We start from the raw sequence: 24,863 nt of genomic DNA, 5'->3' as shown, positions 1-24,863 counted from the left end.
CAACCTTGGTAAATCTGACGATTATGTGTCTTGGGGTTGCTCTTCTCGAGGAGTATCTTTGTGGTGTTCTCTGTATTTCCTGAATTTGAATGTTGGCCTGTCTTGCTAGGTTGGGGAAGTTCTCCTGGATAATACTCTTCAAGTGTTTTCCAACTTGGTTCCATTCTCCCCGTCACTTTCAGGTACACCAATCAAACGTAGGTTTGGTCTTTTCACATAGTCCCATATTTCTTGGAGGCTTTGTTCATTCATCTTTTTTCTCTAATCTTGTCTTCACGCTTCATTTCATTAAGTTGATCTTCAATCTCTGATATCCTTTCTCCTGCTTGATTGATTCGGCTATTGATACTTGTGTATGCTTCACAAAGTTCTCGTGCTGTGTTTTTCAGCTCCATCAGGTCATTTATGTTTTTCTCTAAACTGATTATTCTAATTAGAAATTCCCCTAACCTTTTTTCAAGGTTCTTAGCTTCCTCGCATTGGGTTAGAACATGCTCCTTTAGCTCGGAGAGGTTTGTTAATACCCACCTTCTGAAGCCTACTTCTGTCAATTCGTCAAACTCATTCTCCGTCCAGTTTTGTTCCTTTGCTGGTGAGGAGTTGTGATCCTTTGGAGGAGAAGAGGTGTTCTGGTTTTTGGAATTTTCAGCCTTTCTGTGCTGGTTTTTCCTCATCTTCATAGAATTATCTACCTTTCGTCTTTGATGTTGGTGACTTTTAGATGGGGTTTCTGTGTGGACGTCCTTTTTGTTGATGTTGATGCTATTCCTTTCTGTTTGTTAGTTTTCCTGCTAACACCCAGGCCCCTCTGCTGCAGGTCTGCTGGAGTTTGCTGGAGGTACACTCCAGACCCTGTTTGCCTGGGTATCACCAGCGGAGGCTGCAGAATAGCAAAGATCGCTGCCTGTTCCTTCCCCTGGAGGCTTTGTCCCAGAGGGGCACCTGCCAGATGCCAGCCAGAGCTCTCCTGTATGAGGTGTCTATCAACCCCTGCTGTGAGGTTTCTCCCAGTTAGGAGGCACGGAGGTCAGGGACCCACTTGAGGAGGCAGTGTTCTGCTGGGAGATCTGCTGTTCTCGAGTGTTCTGAGAGCTCGAGTGTTCTGCTGGGAGATCTGCTGCTCTCTTCAGACCTGGTAAGCAGGAACGTTTAAGTCTGCTGAAGCTGCGCCCACAGCTGCCCCTTACCCCAGGTGCTCTGTTCCAGGGAGATGGGAGTTTTACCCATAAGCCCCGACTGAGGCTGCTGCCTTTCTTTCAGAGATGCCCTGTCCACAGAGGAGGAATCTAGAGAGGCAGTCTGGCTACAGCGGCTTTGACGAGCTGCAGTGGGCTCCGCCCAGTTCGAACTTCCCTGTGGCTTTCTTTACACTCTGAGGGGAAAAACCACCTACTCAAGCCTAAGTAATGGTGGTCACCCCTCCCCCCACCAAGCTCCAGCGACCCAGGTTGACTTCAGACTGCTGTGCTGGCAGCGAGAATTTCAAGCCAGTGGATCTTAGCTTGCTGGGCTCCATGGAATTGGGATCCGCTGAGCTAGACCACTTGGCTCCCTGGCTTCACAACCCTTTCCAGGGGAGTGAAGGGTTCTGTCTCGCTGGTGTTCCAGGCACCGCTGAGGTATGAAAAAAAAAACAAAACAAAACAAAAAAAACTCCTGGCTGGGCGTGGTGACTCACACCTGTAATCCCAGCACTTTGGGAGGCCGAGGTGGGTGGATCACGAGGTCAGGAGATCAAGACCATCCTGGCTAACATGATGAAACTCCATTTCTACTAAAAATACAAAAAATTAGCCGGGCATAGTGGCGGCTGCCTGTAATCCCAGCTACTCCAGAGGCTGAGGGAGGAGAATGGCATGAACCCGGGAGGCGGAGCTTGCAGTGAGCCGAGATGGCACCACTGCACACCAGTCTGGGCAACAGAGCAAGACTCCATCCAAAAAACAAAAAACAAACAAACAAACAAAAACTCCTAAAGCTAGCTTGGTGTCTGCCCAAACAGCTGCCCAGTTTTGTGCTTGAAACCCAGGGCCCTGGGTGGTATAGGCACCCGAAGGAATCTCCTGGTCTATGGGTTGCAAAGACCACGGGAAAAGCATAGTATGTGGGCCTGAATGCACCGTCCCTCACAGCAGGGTCCCTCACGGCTTCCCTTGGCTAGACGAGGGAGTTCCCCAACCCCTTGCGCTTCCTGGGTGAGGTAACACCCCACCTTGTTTTGGCTAACCCTCCATGGGCTACATCCACTGTCTAACCAATCCCAATGAGATGAGCCAGGTACCTCAGCTGGAAATGCAGAAATCATCTGCCTTCTGTGTTGATCTCGCTGGGAGCTACAGATCACAGCTGTTCCTATTCAGCTATCTTGCCAGCCACTCCCCCAAGAAAGCATTTTTATATAACTCTTCATTGGTCTAAGGCTACCTTGGCCGCATGGCTGAATTAATAAAGTCACACTGGGGGAAAGTACATGGCATAAACATTATTTTTGAGGAGAATTTCAACTGGAAGATGAGAACAGTCATCAATAAATAAAATCTTGCCATTGTTGCACAGTCCAGCTGCCCTGCAATGAACACAAGCTGCTGGTACAAGATGTTTGGAAACCAATCAGAAAAGATATCCCCAGTAATACATGCTTTTTTGTTACCATAATAACAGACTGGTAAGAAATTCACTCCTTAAAAACAGCAAGAATGCAAGCTTTTGCCCATCACAGCATTTATGAGTGCCTCCTACATTACCACATCCCATCCCAGTTATTCTGTCCTTGGCATCCTTAATACCTGTATTGGCTGTCTCAGCAGCTGTAGTCAGTGTCTTTCTGGGGCATTAACACCAAAACAGTGACGTTTCATCAGCATTATTGACTTGTTCTGGCATAAGATAGTAACCAGCAGTGACGATCGCAAACTTGTCAATGAACTTCTTGCTGCTTCGTTATCAAAAAATGCTTTATCACTACAAAGTTTTAAAACTGTAATGCCGCATCTCTTCTTAAATTTCTGCAAATGGCCTGTTGAATATTCACAGCTTCCTTCAATTTTTAGTTAATCATGATAGATCTTTGCTTGTTTCATGATCAGTATTACCATTAAGTGACATGAGTTCACTACAATGCTGATGGATCCACTCTTTCAATACGCGATCGAGATCTTCATTTTTAGCTTTATGCAGCGTATTTCTATTTTTCATTAACTTCTGTTCATCATTTCAGCACAGAATTTCAATAGCTTATCCTTTTGTTTTTTCAGGTCATATATGGTAGTCATTCCAACACCATACTCTTCTGCAACACACTGCACACTTAACACCACTGTCCAATTTCTCCAACAGCTTGTCCTTCTGTGCTATATAGATAAACTTAAGTGCTTCCTCGTTTTCTTGTCACTATTACCCCTCAGAGGTATCTGCAGGCCTTTTTGACATTTTCAACATCTTTACACCACAGAACAGAAAATAAGCAAAAAAAACAAGGTAAGTGATGCACATAGGTCTTGGCCTCATGTGCAGCATTGCGGGGAACCTGTTATTGGCACATCCAGCCTGCATACACGCCATTTTACTACCCACTGAGGGAGTGTTTGTGTCAGGGGAATCTGGGTGGGCAAGGAAAAGATATATTACTGCTACAGAAGGCAGAAGGAGTCTTTTTTCCCTTGGGAATGCTGAATAAACTGTGTGGTGTGCACCTGTGTTTTGATTGCAATTTACCACATGAAGTCAGGTGTGGAATTGTCCACTTGTGGCATCAGTTGGCCCTCAGAAAGCTTCAGATTTTAGAGCATTTCAGATTTCAGATTTTCAGGTTAGAGATGATGAAACTGTACTGGTTAAGCAGTATGCTACTCAATTTTTTTTAATCGCCAAAATTATTCCCTCTGCCCTATTTTTTTTTTAAACAAGAAGAATAAGGACTTAATAGTGGCCAGATACTAATGAAATATTCTGAAAGGGTATAGTTCAGGGGGATAAAATACAGCATTTAGTAAACTCTACAAAAAAATTCCAATTCTTCTATTTGGTAATCCTGCTCCTTCCTGAGTGCTGGTTCTAAGAAAAGGGAAGGCTCAATTAAATTTACAAAGATGTTAACTATAGTTAAATCTAGAATATCAAACTCTGGAAACACACTAGATACCCAACAATAAGGGAATAATTTAATAAATTATTATGTATTATATAATAAATTTAATAAATTATGCAATAATAAAAATATTAAACAGCTCTGAAAATAATTAGGATAATGCTAATGAAGCAACGATATATGAAGAAAGCATGTTACCAAATAGAATATGAACTTTTTATTCCAAATATGCAAAAAATATTATTCACAGCCAGGTGCGGTGGCTCACGCCTATAATTCCAGCACTTTGGGAGGCTGAAGCGGGTGGCTTATGAGGTCAGGAGTGCAAGGCCAGCCTGACCAACATGGTGAAACCCCGTCTCTACTAAAAATACAAAAATTTGCTGGGCGTGGTGGCACACGCCTGTAATCCCAGCTACTCAGGAGGCTGAGGCAGGATAATCACTTGAACCTGGGAGGCAGAGATTGCAGTGAGCCGAGACTGCACCACTGCACTCCAGTGTGGGTGACAGCAAGACTCCGTCTCCAAAAAAAAAAAAAAATTATTCACATGGGTAAAAAGGTAATAATACAGAAAAAGAAAGTGCTATTGTGGTACAGTGGTGGGATTACTGGTAGCACTTTGTTCTCTAATGTTCTCCGAAACTGTCTGACCTACTAATATTGTTAGGTTTTAAATAACTTTTAAATGCTTTTAGATACTAAATGGGAACCATGTTGAACTGATAGGGTTGGGGGATTTCACAGGGAAGGTATTTTGTGAAACAGCAATGGAAAACAGAAACTGCATTCAGGGCCAGCCTAAAGAAAGTAAATAAAGTGCAGACAGCAGGAATATTAGTGGAAACAATGTAATTGGAAGTAACTTGTTAGGTTGAAAACGGGTCAAGGAGGGAAAATAAAAGGTCAGCAGAAGATTGTCACAGCACTGGGTAAATAATTCATGAAGTCCATAAAATAACATGAAAAGAACAAGATGAAAGCAAATTTTCTCACCAAAGTAAAATTTAAAAAAACAGTAGCAACAATTAATCTAAGAAACAGGCAGAATAAAAAGTGGAATCAATCTAAGAAATAATAGCCCATTTGAGAATGGATTTGAGAGATAACAATAAAAGCTAATTACAGCTTCTAGTCTGTTAAGTACAAAATCTGGAGGAAAAAGGAAGATGAATCAACTATGAAGAAGCAGTCATCTAAGATATAAATTATTTCCTTCTATACACACAAACCACATTTCAGCTATTACCTCTTTCTGTATTACCAGCACCAGACTTACAACCACCAAATTAAAAATTACTCCTTCCAAATATTAAAGTGCACAACAGTTTGTATAATATATTACGTTTATCTAAGAAAAAGGTAAAATATAATAAATACACATTTGCTTATATGTTAAAAAATGAAAGGAGAAATAAAAATTAAAAAGATTACCCATTATGGGGACAGAACAACTGTTGGAAGAAGAAGTCATAGATAAACAGACTTCTCAGAACATACTTGATTTTGTGGATTTGATTTTGGAACTACATAAATATGTTATATAATTATAAATAAAATTTAGCAAAAATTTTCAAAATGACAATCCAAAAAAAAAAAAAACCCAGAAACAAATTAAACTATAATGCTTGACAATAGAGAGAAGAATTATTTCAAGTGACTTTTAAATACAGTAATTTGACTGTATATCCTTACAATACCCTTAAAAATGAAATAACTACAATAAAAATTTATGTTCAATAATCATGTTGGTTCTATTATTCTGAAACTATTATGTATTATACATTAAAGGTATAATTTTATTAATCATTAGAAATCAGGATTTTCTAGTTCCTAAAGATTCTTCCTGAATCATCAGAAGAAAAAAGATACAAACATACAAATAGAAAAAGTTAAAACCCATAATTATAAATTGGAATTAGTAATATCAGCATGAACTGATGACATATTTCCTCTCAAACAAAAAAGAACTCTAGCTCTGTCCACCAATAAAATGTAGAAACAATGACCAATGCAGTAGTGATGAACACCCCCACAATGCCCAGATTGTGGTATCTAAACACCATTTTTCACTAAGAAACCAGGACTCCCTGAAAAAATGTCTAATTTCAAGTCTAGGGGAGAAAATGTACAAGATGAACCTGGAACATCTCAACATACCATGAAACAAGGACACTATTAAAGACTAATGTAGTGGTGTCAAAAGAATTTAGAAATCAACTTAAAGAGACTCCCACTGCAAAGGATGGAACAATGTGAGCACCAGAAGGAAGATCTGCAACGTATTGATAGACACCAAAAATCTTAATAATATGGGGAGTTAAAATCTTATTGGCCGATGAACCAATTCATCTGAAAATATACAAATGAAGAGAAATAATCAGGCATGTATCCTGCTTCTCCCCTCCCACATGAGTTGTACCTTAGGGTAAGCAATAATAATAAAGGAAAGTTCTTCTTTAAGAATTCTAGCTAATAAATGAAAATAAAGATAAAATGCATTTTGCAATAACCAATAAAATAATAGATCTAGGCAAAGATTATTAATAGCTATTAAAACCATTTGGTAACACTTGTATCCTCTAGTCAATGTTAACATCACTAAAGGGAAAAAACAGATATTATGTGTCTCTTAAAATGATGCAACAAGAAGTATACACTACCACTTATAAAATGTTCATTCTTCCTGTTTCCAAAAACAATCATACTTGAATCTAATCAAGCTCCTAGATTTGGCTACCAGTTTTATGGAAATGCATTGAACAGGAGACTTTGTTAAACTACACTACACAAATGAAATCAATAAAATCCAGACTATGGGAAACTCTCAGGAAAAGTTAGTTATTTCTTCAACAAGTAAGTTGCAAGGACAAAAGAGAGAGAAGACCACTAAGTTAAAAGAGACGTAACTACATCAATTAATGCAGTGTGGACCATCACTACACTTACAAACATGGAGTCATTTACCAAGTTACTGCTAAGACCCTTTTCCCCTCTACCACCAGCTACCCCTACAAGCATAACCAGAGATACATCAGCTCTAAAACAATATGTCTGTAGTCCATAGTAGAAGCAGACACTGAATGCCCTCTTGCCTGATGTACCCACACAGGAGCTGCTACAGAAGCCCTGCAGGCAGAATCACAAATGCAGTCTATGTGTTACCACTTCCACCAATATTACCTTTCTTTAAAAAAAATAAAACTCCTTGATTTCTTAGTACTAATAACACCTAAATTAAATATGTCAAACAGAAACAAAATAATCACATCGTTTACTTGAGTATATTCAGAGTTTACTTTCACATCCTTCATTCTCTATTAACTTCCAGTGACTTAAGAGAAATCTCTGAGATGTCACTTCCAGCTCCCCTATAATTACTTAAGACTCAAACAGATGTAGAATGCTAAGAAGCAAAGGAGAAAATGAAGAAAGTCCTAAGTTCCTAAAAGATTCAGTGGCTACCTGGAGAAAATTAAGAAAGAAAAATAGAAGCCTGGAATATTCATTTTGCTTGAAGATATTTTATTAGTAACCAAGAGAAATATCTCTTACCTCAAATAGTAACATCTATCTTGGAAAAACAGTAATCTTTCTAAAACAGTAAAACCAGCAAACTGTTTGATGAGTATTGGCAGAGAGAAACAACTATCAATAGATGATAATTCCTATTAGGGTTGATACACGCATCAGTCAGGTGAGGAGTCAGGTGGCCTTTCCTTCTCTCAACCTTCAAATGATAAAACGGTGAATTCGGAACATGTTTGTAACCAACATTTTAAACAAATTTTCTGTATAAAAATTATTTTTATATTTAGGCCAGGCATGAGGATGCACACCTGTAATCCCAGCACTTTGGTAGGCTGAAGTGGGGGGGATCTCTAGAGGCCAGGAGTTCAAGACCAGCCTGGGCAACATGGCAAAACACCGCCTCTAGTAGAAATACAAAAATTAGCCAGGCTTGGGAGCACACACCTGTAGTCCCAGCTACTGGGGTGGCTGAGGCAGGAGAATTGCTTGAACCCGGGAGGCGGAGGTTGCAGTGAGCCAAGATCACGCCACTACACTCTAGCCTGGGTGACAGAGGGAGACTCTATCTCAAAAAATAAATATTTCTGTATTTAACAGGACTATATTCTCATTCACTGCTGTATAAATAGAAATGTTGGAATTTTTTTTTAATTCCAACAAAAGGAAATTTGAAGACTGCTACTTCTTGTCATTGATTGAGACATTAAATGGGTATCAGAACCAGAAAATGACAGATGCTCCCATATCCTACTATATAACAGCTGCAGAGTGAAGAAACAGTGACTGCATCATATCTATGTAATCTCTTCCTTGCTTACAGTTACATAAAACACACAACACATCATTAAAGCAATCAAGACACTGTTTTCCTAATCGAGTGCTTGCATTCACGCCTAGTTCATAAACTAGAATTTTCCAAGCCTCAATCTGTCTTGAGTTATATATTATTCACATAAAACTCAATGAAAATTAATACCAAGTACCCTTCTATATTGCTTCTAAGCTCCATTTAATAGACTATAAATATGGGTATGAATTCTACATAATATATGCTTCCCTCTGATCACTCTCTTAAGATCTACCAACACTGAAAAAAGGAAGCTTCTGACGATATGCTATTTGTCTTTCATATGGGAGGAACACAAAGGTATTAGGAAACTAAGCTAAAATGGAACTGAGATTTCCACATTTCCTTTTCTTTGCCTTTTTTTTTTGAGACAGGGTCTTGCTCTGTCACCAGGGCTGGAGCGCAGTGGAGCAATCTCAGCTCACTACAATCTCTGCCTCCCGGGTTCAAATGATTCTCCCACCTCAGCCTCCCGAGTAGCTGGGATTACAGGTGTGCACTACCATGCCCAACTAATTTTTGTATTTTTTTTAGTAGAGACAGGGTTTCACCATGTTGGCCAGGCTGTTCTTGAACTCCTGACCTCAAGTGATTTGCCTGCCTCCGCTTCCCAAAGTGCTGGGATTACAGGCGTAAGCCACTGCGCCCGGTCTCCTCTGCTATTAAGCAGCAATTGCCCTTGCGTTCAGGTCTCAGTTGCTCTTCAGTTAATATTTCCATCATCTATCCATACAGAAAAATTTAGGAGACTAGCGGAGCGCAGTGGCTGGTGCCTGTAAAACCAACACTTCGGGAGGCTGAGGTGGGTGGATTGCCTGAACTCAGGAGTTCCAGACCAGCCTGGGCAACATGGCAAGACTCCGTCTCTACCAAAAATACAAAAAAAATAGTGGGGTATGGTGGTGTGTGCCTGTGGTCCCAGCTACTCAGAAGGCTGAGGTGGGAGGATCACTTAGGCCCGGCAGGTGGAGGTTGCAGTGAGCCAAGATTGCTCCACTGCACTTCAGCCTGGGTGACAGAGCAAGACCCTGTCTCAACAACAACAAAAAAGAAAAATGTAAGAAAAAGAAAAGAAAAATGTAGGAAACTGAAGAAAAGGCAAATGGCATATCCTTGAAACTGTCTTCTTCCTCCTACTACTTATCATTTACTTTGAAGAGGTTGTGTACTTGATGCTTCCTCTGAAGAACCTATGGTAATATAATTTCAAATTTCTCATTTAAAAATGTCATTATATTAAATATATTTGTATAGCCCTTTGAAATTTATTGTGACAAGATTTAACCTACATTTTGTAAACGTTAGCAGCCCAGGCCATTAGGTACTGTGCAAAACAACTTGGGGCAAGCATATTAATATAAAATGGAATCACCTACCATCTTGACATTCTCAAACTGGGGTACATGGGGTGGTGATCTTGGGTCTAAGAGTAGGGACCTTCATATCCAAAGCAGAAAAACACATCCACCAAGTTTTCTTCAAAATTCCATATAGCAACTGTGACAGAATTAAATTGTGAAACAGCACTCACCTTGTGCTACTGTTGACATGACCACAGATGGTGTAGAGGATACCACAGCTGTTACTGCAACTGTATTAGGAATAGGTGATGGTGTAGAACTGCTGCTGCCACTGCTGCTATTACTGACCAGAGAGGACTGTGAAGCAGTTATAACAACTGGAGGCTTCTGGGTTGTAGAAGCAATGACTGACGTTGGTACAAGCTTAGTGACTGCTGCATAGTTATGGGATTTGGAGAGAATGTTGGGCACGAAGGTTGAGCTTGGTGATGTGGTGACTATAATAACCTAAGGAATAAAAAATAAGTTATTTTTATGTACCTACTATACTACGAATGTATCTACACTCACAGTTAACTACATACAATTCAAAAATAGCTTATGAAAAACGAAGAAGCAATTCAACAGAGAAGAATATACAACTAAAAATATATTAAAAATTTCCTTTACTAGTAATCATCAAAATGTACTTAAAAGCAACAATTTTACAAATCAAATATTTTAAAAGGTAACATCAATGCTGTATAAGATACAGCAAAGTAGACAATTCAGCATATTACTTAGGGAGTATAAACTGACACACTTTTTCTAGAAAGTAATTTAAACATTCATTCGTTTATAAATATTTATTGAGCGCCTACTATGTGCCAGGCATGGTCCTAGACGCTGGAGAATAGAAGAATGAACAAAAGAAACAAAGTTCATACCTTCAAGTAGCTTACATTTTAGTAGTGGGAGAGAAATAAACAGAAAACTAAGTATATGTCACGTAGAGACAAATGGAAGAGACAAAAAAAGTATGGTAGGAGAATAAAGAATGATGGGAGCACTATATGATTTTTTAAGTAATGTATTCAATAAAGACCTCTCAGTAAGGTAACATATGAGCAGAAACCAGAAGGAAGTAGGGATATGAACCATGGTGCTACCCAGAAGACCATCCATCGGCACAGTGAGCAGCAAATACAAAGGCCCTAAAGCAGAAGCAAGCTTGGTATGTTCAAGAAACTTCAAAGATCTAGTGAACGGGATAGAAATGTATAGGGTACAAAGTAGTAGTAGACAACTGCAGAGAAGTAATGGAGGACTAAACCATGTAAGAGCATGTTGACAGTATATACCCTTTATGTGATGTGATGAAAAAGGTACTTTCTCTCTGAGGTCTTCTGTCCAAAAGCCCATAATCATAGTCTAATCATGAGAAGAACATTAGACAAATTCTAATAGTTGGGGTATCTACAAGATACTTGACCAGTACTCCTCAAAACTGTCAAGGTCATCAAAAAAAAGGAAAGTCTGAGAAACTTTCACAGTAAAGGGGAATCAAGAGGAGCCTAAGGAGAAACGACAACTAAATATAATATGGTATCCTGGAACAGAAAAAGACAATAGGTAAAAAACAAGGAAATATGAGTAAACCATGGACTTAATTTTAACATCAATGTATTAATACTGTTCATTAGCTATAACAATGTATCACACCAATGTAAAATGTTCAGAATAAAGGAGACTTCTCAGGAAGTGGGTAAAAAACAAAACGAAACAAAGAGAACAAGAAAACTAGGTGCAGAGTATATGAGAACTCTCTGTACTATCTTCTCAATTTTTCTGTAAATCTACAACTGTTTTAAAAAATAAAGTCCATTTTTTAAAAAATCATTACCTGTTAGGTAAAAAGTACAGTAGGACAATGAAGGTAGAAACAGGGAGACAAATTAAGAAGCTCCTGTAACAAACCAGGCAGGGATGATGGTGACCAAAGTATCTGTGGCGGAAGGAGGTAAAAAGTGAACAGATTCTGAATACACTGCAAAGGTAAAGCCAACAGTATTTGCTTGTATGTTGAAATGAAGAATGGAGAAAAAGAGAGGCAGGAAAGAGATGTCAAGGTTTTGCCAGTATAACTGGAAAACTGTAGATGATTTAGTGACAAATCATTCCAGACAGAGAGAATAGTATGAAGGAAAGGACCTAATGTCAGAAGTAGCTTGATAAATTTAAAAACAGAAAGGAAGGCACTGTAGCAAAAAGCACATAGGGCAAAGAGGAATTGGAAAAGCAAGCAGAGGCTACATTAAATGCAGAATTTAGATTTTTATACTAAGTATAATAGAAAGCCACAGGAAGATTTTAAGTAGGAAGAAAAACAAAATTTGATGTATGTTTTAAAAGATCACTCTAGCTGCTACATGATAAGAGGCAAGAGGGGAAACAGTGAGACCAGTTAAACTATTGCATCAGACCAAGCAAAAATGATAGAGGCTGCTTGCGCTGGACTGTTAGTAGTAGAAATAAAGAGAAGAGATCAGAGTCAGATTATTTTGAAAAGTAGAGAGAATAGGATTTGTTGATGAATGGAAATGGCAGGGTTAAGGAAAAAACAGAATCAGGAATAACTCCTAGGGCTAGTATGTATCGGCTTATTTAAATCTCCCAACAATTCTATGACACTTGTACTATTATTATCCCCATTTTACAAATGAGAACACAAAAATTATTTAGAAGTCTGTAGTATCACATTTTTATTCTGGGGTGGTACAGTAAAACCCAAAACAGAGCAGATTATCTCCTTCCTCTTTAAATGACATTATTTGTACCTACCTAGAAAAGAAAAACTGTTTTGAAAAATCTAAAGAATTTAAGGGAAAATTCTTTTTCATTTTTATATCACTTCTAAAGAAGGTCGGAAGTTAGTTAGTCAAAATTTACTAAATATGTCTGTACTCAGGACCTACATCTCAAAGAAGCTCTGACCGTAACATTATTATTATACACTTTGGGTGTTACAGAGAATTACAAAATGTAAGTACTTATCCAGTGTTACAGAGAATTACAAGATATAAGTACTTGTCCATTACTTTAAGGAGTTTGTTAGTTAATTATTTGAGGCATCAAGAAAGATACATAAGATCAGCAAACACCTATACAGAGTCGACCAGCATATTTATAGATAGACTTGATCAGCAAACACCTATCTAGCATTATTAGAAAACAACAATCAACCATGATACCAACTGAGAAATAGACCAATATGGTAAAAAGACCACAAGTTTAGGAGTGAAATGAACCTGAACTTAGATCCTGCCTCTGCCACTTAAAAATGGCAGGCCCCTGGACATGTTGGAATCTCTGCACTCTGATTTTCATCTATATAATGGGGATAATAATACCTACCTTGCAAAGTCATTACAAGGATTAAACGATATAATAATGTTAAGCATCTGACATAGTGCTAGGCACATAGCAGGTGGTCAATATTTGGCAGTCAACAAATGGAACTTAGTAGCTTATTACTACTACTTAATAAATGTGAAAAGGATATTAGTAAAGGCATTATACATCAAATCAATCTGAAAATGTATTTCAATACACTTTGTTTCACTTAAAACTTCTCTTATTTTTTCCCCAAATTCTGATACCTCTGAGAATCCAAAGAATTCACAGCTGCTGCCACAGCCAAACCATTAGAGTAGCAATGGCAATTAGGGTTCACTTTTGCCAGTTCTGAACTAATTGTAGTGGCCTCCTGGAGTACAATGCTTATAAGGACTCTGAGGCACAGATAAGAATTCACCAATGCTTAGCAGGAAAGTATGCCACAGTTAATTAGCAATCTCTGTCATGGGCAAGGGCAAGGGAAGCATTCACACTTGTACCAAATATTTGCAATTTCAGAATTAGAGTATACATGTAGGCTTTAACATTAAGACAAAACTTCAGCAAAATGAATCTACAGTCTTTAAGAGCATATTTTAGGTTACAGATACAAATGATAAAATCTATTTTGAGATTTCAGTCTGCAAGATGATTTCTGATCTGAAAAGAAGTTATCCTTCATTAGAGATCCACCTTGGAGGAAACCTACTTGCACTTTAAAGTTACTCATTACAATAGGGGGAAGTATAGGGGTTTAAAACCAAGTGAACCAAACAGTGTTTATTCAGGCCATAATTCAAATTACTGACCTTCTAGCACTCACAAAAACTCCTTAAGAGTGCTGGGACTTGCACCCTAAGGACAAAATGAAAAATATCAATCAAGCACATGAAGGCATAAAGCTAAATTCCGCTGCTTTGATATATAAGTGCTGCATCAATGTTATATTTAAAATGAAGGCACCACATTAACACAGGTGGAAATGTGTCTACCCTGAAAATATATTACCTATTTGAATTTGAATAAAGTCCACAAATTCATAAATAATTATACTTAATATAAAAATCACTTCACCTACAATAATTCCTAAGTTGCCTTATACACGATTTGTGACAAATCCAAGGTGAATGCAATAATGGCGACAGCCTTGGATAGATTTCAGAAAAATCCAATTACCCAAGCAAGAGGAAAACATAAAACTCCAAGAACATTTACTAGTCCTACCCATATCGGCTTGTCCATAAAATGATAAAATTAATGGCATTGAGTACACATGAAGTAAAAGAGTACAGTTTTACATCTGGAACATAGTAGGTGCTCAATAAATATTTGTGGAATGAATGAGTCTTATTTTTAATTTAATTTGTTTTAAACATTTGTTTTTTTAGCCACAGTAAGACAAATCTAAGGTTCTGAACCTGAACTCTCATGGTATGGCTCATATATAACTTGGGAGATAAATAAGCCCTCTTATAAATATCACAAGTCTGAAAACCTCAACTATCCATTCTCAATTGAAAATTCAGAAGAAAAAAAATAAAAATAAATATATGGTAAAGTCAATGAACTTAAAAAAAGTTCACAAACTTCACTGAGCCCTCATCTACTACACGTATTTTTAGCTTAGTCTAACAAAGAAGACGGAAAAGTTAATAGTATTAGGTGACATTTACTGCGCATTCACTGTATATACTATGTTAAGTATTTTTCTTTTTTTTTTTTTTCTTTTTTTGAGATGGAGTTTCACTCCTGTTTCCCAGGCTGGAGTGCGACGACATGATCTCGGCTTACTGCAACCTCTGTCTCCCGGGTTAAAGCAATTCTCCTGCCTCAGCCTCCCGAGTAGCTGGGATTACAGGCATGCGCCCCCATGCCCAGCTAATTTTGTATTTTTAGTAGGAACGGGGTTTCTCCATGTTGGTCAGGCTGGTCTTGAACTCCCACCCTCAGGTGATCCGTCTGCCTCGGCCTCCCAAAGTGCTGGGATTACAGGTGTGAGCCACCACACCTGGCCTATGATCATCTTTATTTTATAAAGAAACAGGCTCAAGGGCGGTTGCTAAGCCAGTATTGGAACCAGATACATCTATTCGTTCATTAATTAATTTACTCATTCAACAAACATTAATTAGCACTTACTACATGCCAGGTACTATTCTAAATACTAGGAAATAAATTGAAGAATTAGACAAAGTCTCTACCCTTAGCAGCTTATAGTCCCTGGGAGAAATAGAAGATAAACAACTTTGCAATATAATATCAACTAGTTATAAGTATAATGAATAACAATAAAACAGAGTACGGGAATAGAAGGATATGGATGGGAGGTAGGTAGTCTTTTAGCTATTGCTTTGCTTTACTATTTCTCAAATACCAAATTAAAAGGGTAGACAAGAAGCGGGGAAGAGAGAATTACTGAGAAAATAAGATCCAGCAACAAAGGCAGTAAAAACATTTAAGTAAGCAGACTTAAAAATTCAGGGTAGAGCAGAATGATGCCACCTAATACAGGGCCAGCTTAGAAAGCAATAACTATAATAGCATATAAAAAGTGACATTCAGAAAGATTGTCTTGGAGTCATCAAATAAAAATGTAAAAATTATCTTCAGTATAAAATTTAAGAAGTCATCAAAAATAGTTAATTTCTATATATGAAGGGATATGCTTCAATGAAGTGATGAATTCATTTATTTGGAACAGCTATTAATCAACAGTGTAAATAAACAAAACTCTATATTACATAAAATACCTGCAAGGGAAGGAACCAACAATTGTTGAATACATACCTTATGTTGCTCTTTAAATATCCAATCTCATTTAATCCTTGCAATAACGTCCTAAGATGACATCATTCTCATCTCATAAATGAGTGAACAGATTTAGAAAGACTAATTTATTTAGGTCATACTAGAAGAGCTAGGGTTCCAACCCAGGACTCCTGACTCTAAACGTTTTTGTTTGATTCTAATACCATACCATAATCCCTCATCTTCAGACTGAAAATAGAATTACATCCCACAGATCAGCTCATTATCATTTCTAGTTACTAAGAAAATAATGATAATTTTTAATATATTATATAATGACATCTTTGCAGGAAACTCGAGGAGGTTCTTTAAGGGGAAGTTATCACAAGAATAAAGATTCAAAGGTTGAAAGACCACACAATTTACTTAAACTCCTTCCCCAAAATCCCTCTAAAATAGCATAAAGGGATTGTTTTTTAAAAAGGGAAAAGGCACATAAACCTGTAAGGTCAAAACAAAAAGGAGACAACAGCTATAAAGTTTGGAAACTGAAAAACAGACAAATAGGAATGGATTAAGCACATCCAAGAAAGTAAAAACCTAACGTAGTAAACAATAACAAAAAATAAGGCAACCTGCATTTGTGAGCCCCAGAAAGACTCAGGAATTGAGAACACCAGATACTTCTTACGTGGGGATAAACGTGCAACTAAAGAGAGGAAAATTAGTTGAAAATCTATTTAAGAACCATTTAGATCCCTAGTTATTCTCTCCCATCCTAAGGAAGGCTAAGAATTTAGTGTCATGCGGGAGATTGACAAAGAAATCTAATGACATCAGGCACATCTGAGAGGCCAGGTACTATGCTAAAAACAGAGGAGTTAAGTGAAGTATATATATCATGAATGGTGAGCCCACCCAGCCCTTTCCCTCCATTTAACCCCCAAACAAAACACTGCCACCCAGGCTTATATTACTCAAGGTAGGAAACTGGGATATTTCTGAGCAATCTACCAGTCCAAACAAAAGCCCTAAAGACAGTGACAAATGGTGGAAGTAAAGGGGTAGTGGATGTTCCTGAACAAAATAAAATAGTCCAGTTGGGTCAATTTACAATGAAAGTCACCAGTCAGCATGTCCCACCCATACACACAGAGCTTTCTGTCACCTTTTTAGTGCTTATTTTCATTCGTAAGCAGACAGCCAGACACTTAAGAAAACTAAATAAAAGAGATCAAAACAAATAGATAAAAGGAACTTACAGAGAGAACATGAAAGAAGAAAACATTTAAAAAATTGTCATGAATCTCATTAGGTAAGAGAATACAATGCTTCTATGAAAGAGCAGGATGCTTTTTTTTTTAAAGGAACTTTCAGAGAAAAAGAGTTACTAGAAATTTAAAGTATGAGAGCAAAAATGAAAAATTATATAAATGTAGTGAAAAATAAAATTAAACGATAAAGAAAATAAAAATACTGAGCATTTACTACGTGCAAGGCTCTAACTATTTTTCATATATTATTTCATGTATTTACACCCAGAAGTCCTATAAAATAATTACATTGTTTTCTCTGTTTTATAGATGAGAAAACTCAGGTAGAGAGTTTAGTTTTCCCACAGTCACATAGCTACTAAGTGGCAAAAGCTGGGATCTGAATCCAGGAAGTCCAATTCCAAAATATAGGTTTTTAACCATTATATGAGAATAGGAAAACAATGCAAACAAATGGAAAATGGAAACGAGAAAGATAAATGGATCAATGTAGTCAGTTCAATAGGCAAGTAACAGGTGATCCAAAAAGAGAAAACAGAGACAAACCAAATAAATAACTCAAGAAATGTATCAGAATTGAAGGACATAAATATTCAGAATAAAAGGGCCCGCTGAGCATACAACCTAATGGATGAAATAAAGACCCACACCAAGGAACATTACCTTGAAATTTCAGAATTCCGAAAGTTATTGAAAGTTTGTAAAGAGAAAAACAGGATCTGAAATTAGAATGGCACTGGACTTCCCAAAATCAATAATGGAAGCTGGAAGCCAACAGAGCAACAACACCTTCAAAAATTGACAGGGAAAATGACCTCCAACCTAGAATACTTTTCCTAGTTAAACCATAAAAAAAGTGGGAAGGTAGAATAAAGAAATTTGCAGTCTACCATGCAAGGCCCCCAAAAATTTACTTTCCATCCACCCATACATCAGGTAGCTACTGGAGGATATGCTCTAGCAAAATGAGCAATGAAACTAATAAAGAAGATCAGAATGATGGTTAAGGAGAGATCCCAGAAACATAGGTGTGCAACAAGCCTAGAGAGCCATTATGGTCCATCCAGATCAGTGTGGGAAGACAGAGGGGTCTAATAACATGAAACTGACAAAATACTAATGACTTCAACATATTTAGAGAAGAATTTAAGAATGAATTAATAATAGCATACAAAGAATTTAAAAAGAAGATAACAAAAGTTATTCACTTAATTATATCCTTCCTTTCCTCTATAAAACACCTGACAACTTTACTACTTTGGCAAATTAAAATCTGAGTTCCTATAGGGAAGGTCATACAAATAAAGGTTAAAATTGTTTTTCTATTTAAATTTTTTTCCAAATAGGATTACAATGATAAAATAGAGCACAATTCTTAGAAGAGATCGGCTAGCTGTGTCATATTAGGCAAGTCATTTAACATCGCAAAGCCTCATCTGCAAAAGTGAAATAATAATACCTATCCCAAAGCCTTATCTGGAGAATTAAACAAAGTAAAAGATGTGAACATCCCCAGCATAATGCCAAGCACATAGTAAGCACTCAGTGCATGTTTATTAAATCTGAATCATACTGTCTGAAAGAAACAATTGGCAGGCAGAGACTCCCTCCACCACATACCTTCTGTGTTGTTGTGTTTGTTGTCTGTGTTGACGGTTTAGTGAAGGTTATTTTCACAGGAGACATGTGGGGTGGTAAGGAGTTGGCAATGCTCTGCATGATGTTGCTCATCTTGGGACTACCACTCACAGGCACAGTGATCGTCTTTGAGACTGGAACAACAGCCTTTGGAACTTCCTTTAGAACAACAGGAGAGGAGCTGGAAGAGTTTGTTCGCCTTCGTTTTCTGGGTTTTTCATCTTCATCTGAACAGCTTACACCTGAAGGGCAACGACAATACTGCTATATGTATACCAAACTAATCTTGCATTTTACACTTTATTTTTAAAATCTTTATATCGTCCTTGACCTCTCTCCGTCTTAAGCCATTAGCCAATAAGTTCTATCAATCCTCTCTCAGAAAAGTGGTCTCTGAATGCCTTCCCTCCTTTTCTTTAAGACAAAGTCTCACTCTGTCGCCCAGGCTGGAGTGCAGTAGCATGATCTCAGCTCACTACAACCTCTGCTTCCCATGTACAAGCGATTCTCCTGCCTCAGCCTTCCAAGTAGCTGGGATTACATGCACCCGCCACCATGGTCAGCTAATTTTTATATTTTCAGTAGAGACAGGGTTTCACCATGTTGGCCCAGGCTGGTCTTGAACTCCTGACTTCAGGTGATCCGCCCTCCTCAGCCTCCCAAAGTGCTGAGATTACAGGTGTGAGCCACCATACCTGGCCTTCCTTCCTTTCTTTAAACCTATGGCCACGTCAGGCCTTCTTATCTCCTGCCTGTATCTTGGCAACAATCACCTAAAAGATATCCATGCTTCCAGTCTGTCCACTTCTATCTACCCTCAATCCTACGACTAGCTACAAAATTTCACATCTAATCATTCCTATGCACTGCCTAAAATCCTTTAGTAGTTTTTATCTCCCTACAAGATGAGGCACAAAATCATTACCATATCATTCAAGACTCCATATCTTTCCAAGAACACAATACCTGTTACATCCAACCCCATGTACCCCTATAATCTTGGGATTCTGAACTGCTCACCATTCCCCAAAGCCACCTTAACCACATTCTATCCAACTCTGAGCATCCATATACTATTGTTCCTTGGGGAATACCACCTACCATCAATGACCTCTTCTTCATTCTGCAATCATCATCCTACAAGCCATCTCCTTAGTGAAGCTTTCCTTTATTCCTCTAAGCAAAGCTAATCCACCTCTCCCCTAAGCTGTACCACTTACCAGATGGCAATGTGATTGTCTACATATCTCCTATTAGTAAGGGGCTCCCAGAGGGTAATGACTAAGTCTTATTGGTTTGTTTTCCCAGTATAGTGCCTTGCACATACAAAGTTAGGCAAATAAATGATTATATCCCAAACTAATGTTGTTGGTATGACTTCTGAGCATAAAGCAATAATCTTCCAGTTACTTAAAACTATGTATTATGTGAAATAGTTTCTTCATGTTTGAGATGCACTTTCGGTATTTTACTTATTTATTTATTTAAGAGATGGAGTCTCACACTGTTGCCCAGGCTGGAGTGCAATGATGTGATCTCAGCTCACCACAACCTCCGTCTCCCAGATTCAAGTGATTCTCCAGCCTCAGCCTCCCAAGTAGCTGGGATTACAGGCACCCGCCACCACACCTGGCTAATTCTTTTGTATTTTTAGTAGAGATGAGGTTTCACCATGTTTGCAAGACTGGTCTCAAACTCCTGACCTCAGGTGATCCACTTGCCCTGGCCTCCCAAAGTGCTGGGATTATAGGCACAAGCCACCATGCCTGGCCTAGTATTTTCTTTTCTTTTCTTTTCTTTTATTATTATTTTTTTAAGATGGAGGCTCACTCTGTTGCGCAGCCTAGAGTATATGGCACGATCTCAGCTCACTGCAACCTCTGCGTCCCAGGTTCAAGTGATTCTCCTGCCTCAGCCTCCCAAATAGCTGGGATTACAGGTGCCTGCCACCACACCCGACTAGTTTCTGTATTTTTAGTAGAGACAGAGTTTCACCATGTTGGCCAGGTTGGTCTCGAATGCCTGACCTCAAGTGATCCACCCACCTCAGCCTCCCAAAGTGCTGGGATTACAGGCGTGAGCCACTGCGCCCAGCTCCAACCTAGTGCTTTAAAAATGACCAAAAAGTAGGTCTCTACAGTTATTTTAAAAGACCACCTTGGCTAAATCCGCAGAAATCAGATATAAATTTAATTATAGTCCTAGATTCTGCATTTTTTCTTTAGGAACTAAAGCCTCAACTGTTTTTTTAGACTTTTTAAAAATCAAATGAGAAACATAAAACATAGCAACTTAACATAGGAAATCTCTGCAGAGCAGACATAAACAATTATGTAGCATGACTCATGAAATTAGTAATAAAATATAACCCTTACCTCTTCAATTTTTTAACTCTTAATTTAAACAGGGCTGACAAAGACCTAGAATAATTCCTGCCTAAAACAGCAAACTTTACCTCTAAGTTACAAAGAAATCAAGTTTATAACTATATTGAGAAAAGTGAAAATCAAATATTAATGACCTCCAGTTGATAGGAAAAACAAAGCAAAAAATAAAAAATTTAAAAAGATTCTGGCTTCCTCAGTTTCTGTATCTCACTTCCTCTCCTACCATGGGATCTCTCTGCATACACCTGCTCTCTTTCCACTTTCTGCCATGAGTTGAAGCAGCATAAGATCCTCACCCAAACTTGGACTTTCCAACCAGCAGAGTAGTGAGCCAAATCAACCACTTTTCTTTTTTTCGAGACAGAGTCTTGCTCTGTTGCCCAGGCTGCGGTGCAGTGCTCACTGCAACCTCTGCCTCCCAGGTTCAAGTGATTTTCCTGTCTCAGCCTCCCGAGTAGCTCGGCCTACAGGCATGTGTCACCATGGCTGGCTTTTTTTTTTTTCTTTTTTTTTAGTAGACAGGGTTTCACCAGGTTGGCCAGGCTGGTCTTGAACTCCTGACCTCAGATGATTTGCCCGCCCTGGCCTCCCAAAGTGCTAGGACTATAGGCGTGAGCCACTGTGCCTGGCCCCTTTTCTTTACAAATTAAAAATAAATAAATATAAAGCAACATTGTCATAACTGAAATTAAAAACAAAAAAATGAAAAAAAAACGAGCACGACACCAAACTGCTTCATAGGGTAGAATCAAGGAATTAAAAACTAAAAACGAAAGAAACTTCAAAAATTAGTCAATTAGAAATAAAGATAGGTTCTCTAAAATGTTTCACTGAATCTAACAGTTGGATAATACATCCCGTAAAATAATCTAAGAAAATACTAAAAAGATTAAAATTATAGGAGAAATATTGAATAAATCACATAAGCACATGCCTTCAGTTTCTATTCACAACATTTCTATTTCATGACAATCAAAAAGTGAATTCTTAAGGATAGCACAGTTCAAAGGCAGATTACCCACAGGGAACAAAAATGAAGTCACTTCTCAAACCCCAGAACTGATTTAAAAAGCAATATATACCTAGTCATATGTAAAGAAAGGAATTATTTAAAATCTTCAAAAACCAGCCCTGCTAACAGCTAGTGGACCAATGATTTAATCCAGGAAGGCAGGTCTAATCAGAGCCTAGACTGCAGCATTTAGCCAAGACGGCCCTGATAACACTGAGAATATCACTTACTTTTGACATAAACAGTACTTCCACTTGGCAAGACAACTACATTGGAGGCAGGACTGGCAGGTCTTGGAGACTTAACCGTTGCTATGCTGCCACTTGGAACAGGGGTAGAGGTTGGGGTTGACGTGGTACTTGTGTAGGAATAGCAAACCACTACTGAAGGAACGATAAAAAAGTTTGCTGTTAACTTTCACCAAAACTGTCCAGGCATACAAAAAAAGTATTTTTATTGCAGGCCAATTTTAACATTTTCATGTGATCAGAAGTCAGAGGCCAGTACTAGGTATTAGGTCCACAGATTAAAAGGCATTAATAACCTTTCCTGAAAATTATCACTTAAATAGATTTTTCCCAAGTATTTAACAGCTTGTCAACAGGTGGCATTGCTGATGGAGAAAAACGCAGTTACAAAGAAATGAAGTTTAAAATTATACTAAGAAAAATGAAAATAATTTTCACTCATGGCAGGAGTTGGACAACAGGCACTTACTTGTATTCCCTTTTAATACTAATAGCAGCACCGATGACATGGGTGGATAATTTTTCCCTAACCTTAGCAATTTCCAGCGTGGCCACTAAGGAAGAATCAAGGTAACATTCTTTTCTACAAATCAACTCACTAGTCATTGCCATCCAAGCAGCACAACAACTCAACTAAAATAATGACAACATCATATTTCAACCTATCATTCAATGAAGGGATACAGCTAAACAACAGTAAGAATAGGTTATAGGCATCATTTATTGAGTACCATACACTAAATCCTTTCCATACATCTTCACTAATTCTCACAATATCACATTCTCATTTTAAAGATGAGGAACCCAAGGCTCACAGAAGCTCAAATTTGCTGGAGGTCATACAGCTAAGAAATGACAAATTAAGATTCAAACATGGATTTGACTAGTGGAAACTCTATATTCTTTCCACTCTACCTGAGGGTCGGTAGATGGAGGAACTCAATGGAGGCCAAGTTTATACACTGTCTTCCTCCAAATATACCTTTTCTCACCCTAAAATAGAGCCTGTCATGCATAGAAAAGAGTGTCTTACTCTGTTCCATGGCCATTGCTAGGCAAGCAAAGACAATTCCCCAGAGTAACCTGATAAATGCATTGTTTTTAGGGTCATTGTCATGCAACATCAAACTAAACTACTTGAGTCAATCCAAATATGTTCTGTCAAATTTAATATTACTCTTGGTGGTCTCTAGAGAACTGGAGGATTTTTAAAGCATGTGTCAATTACTAGATAAATAATGATAAGAAAGCCCTTCTGCCAGGGAATGGATTCAGCACATTCATTAACCAGAACAAAGAAGTAGCATATATCACTGACTCCAGAAAATGAAAACGGAGCTTTATTTTCTAAAGCTATCAGTTCAGAATCATTTTTTAGCAGCTAAATGACTTCTGTTACCTTATTTATTTTCTAATGTCATCCATTAAGGTCTTCTATTCATTTTTAACAAGACACACTGATATCAAAAATCCATTCCGAGGTTTCTGCAATTTTGATGATTAACATAATTCATACCTTCGACAAAAGGGAGACTTAAATTTTGTCTAAGACTAAAAATCTGGCAGTCTAATTTCAGAATTAGAGTTTCCTACTATGTTTCATAACCTTTAAACACTTGAATATAAGTAGATGAAAAATAAGACAACTTTTCTTGAAATTGTATTGAAGATTCTAAGAAAAGTACTCTCTAACACAGGCATATTTTTCTACTCACCTTCCTTGCTTCCTGTTTCTGCAGGCACTGGAAGAGATGCGTTGTGCTGGATAGCTGCATTAGCAACAGCATTAGCTGTTACAGTAAAGGCGGTTTGGGGAACGAGCCGGGGCATCAGTGGTACCAATCGACGACCTTCAATGGACCATTCTGAAGAGCTATTAGGTCCAGACATACTAAACAAAAAAGAAAGCGCTGCTACAAGGGTTTTCAATCACTAAAAACAATCAAACATATATGCTCAAATATATATAACTTTTTAAATTATAAAAAGTGCCCTGAGGGAATAGGAGAGGCTTTATTTTAAGCAAGCAAGATCAAAATTATGAATAATTACAATTCAAGGAATGTCACACACTTAGGTTCTTACACAGTTTATTCTATAATCTGAATCTTATCATGAATATAAATGAAACTACAAAAAATCTTCCTATGCCTTCTAAATAAATATTGGCTTTGGTTTCATTAACTTAAATCTGCTATCACTAATGAAAACTAGTATTTCAACTAATATTTAGAACTTAATTTTATAATTAACACCAAGAAAGTAATAAGCACTTATAATTTTAAAAGTCAGATTTTCCTTAATTAAGGATGGAATTCACTGAACCTTTTGAAAATTATCTAACTGCCTGCATGGCCAGAGGTTCTAAGGCTTTCAAACAAGGGAAACTGAGGCAGTAAACGAGGGAGCCTAAGT

The 24,863-nt window shown here is 37.9% G+C and overlaps 1 protein-coding gene across 5 annotated transcripts in view; it reads right to left on the bottom strand.

The window, feature by feature from the left end:
* Positions 1 to 24,863, bottom strand: part of LOC105546240 (chromosome unknown open reading frame, human C11orf30) — a 104,520-nt gene that overhangs the window by 65,605 nt on the left and 14,052 nt on the right. For 4 of the 5 annotated variants that reach the window (XM_011989373.1, XM_011989386.1, XM_011989380.1 and 1 more), the window contains 4 exons: positions 24,164 to 24,339; positions 22,431 to 22,583; positions 18,784 to 19,043; positions 9,997 to 10,273 (listed from right to left, as the gene is read on the bottom strand). In XM_011989373.1, coding sequence (XP_011844763.1) covers positions 9,997 to 10,273; positions 18,784 to 19,043; positions 22,431 to 22,583; positions 24,164 to 24,339 — 866 coding nt within the window. The remainder of the gene's footprint in view (positions 1 to 9,996; positions 10,274 to 18,783; positions 19,044 to 22,430; positions 22,584 to 24,163; positions 24,340 to 24,863) is intronic. The other variant, XM_011989389.1, reaches the window with a different exon arrangement.

This window comes from Mandrillus leucophaeus, unplaced genomic scaffold, assembly GCF_000951045.1.
Source record: "Mandrillus leucophaeus isolate KB7577 unplaced genomic scaffold, Mleu.le_1.0 Scaffold1095, whole genome shotgun sequence".
Lineage (NCBI taxonomy): Eukaryota > Metazoa > Chordata > Mammalia > Primates > Cercopithecidae > Mandrillus > Mandrillus leucophaeus.
The sequence above is the reverse complement of the archived record's forward strand: the minus strand, read 5'-3'. Positions and strand labels throughout refer to the sequence as shown.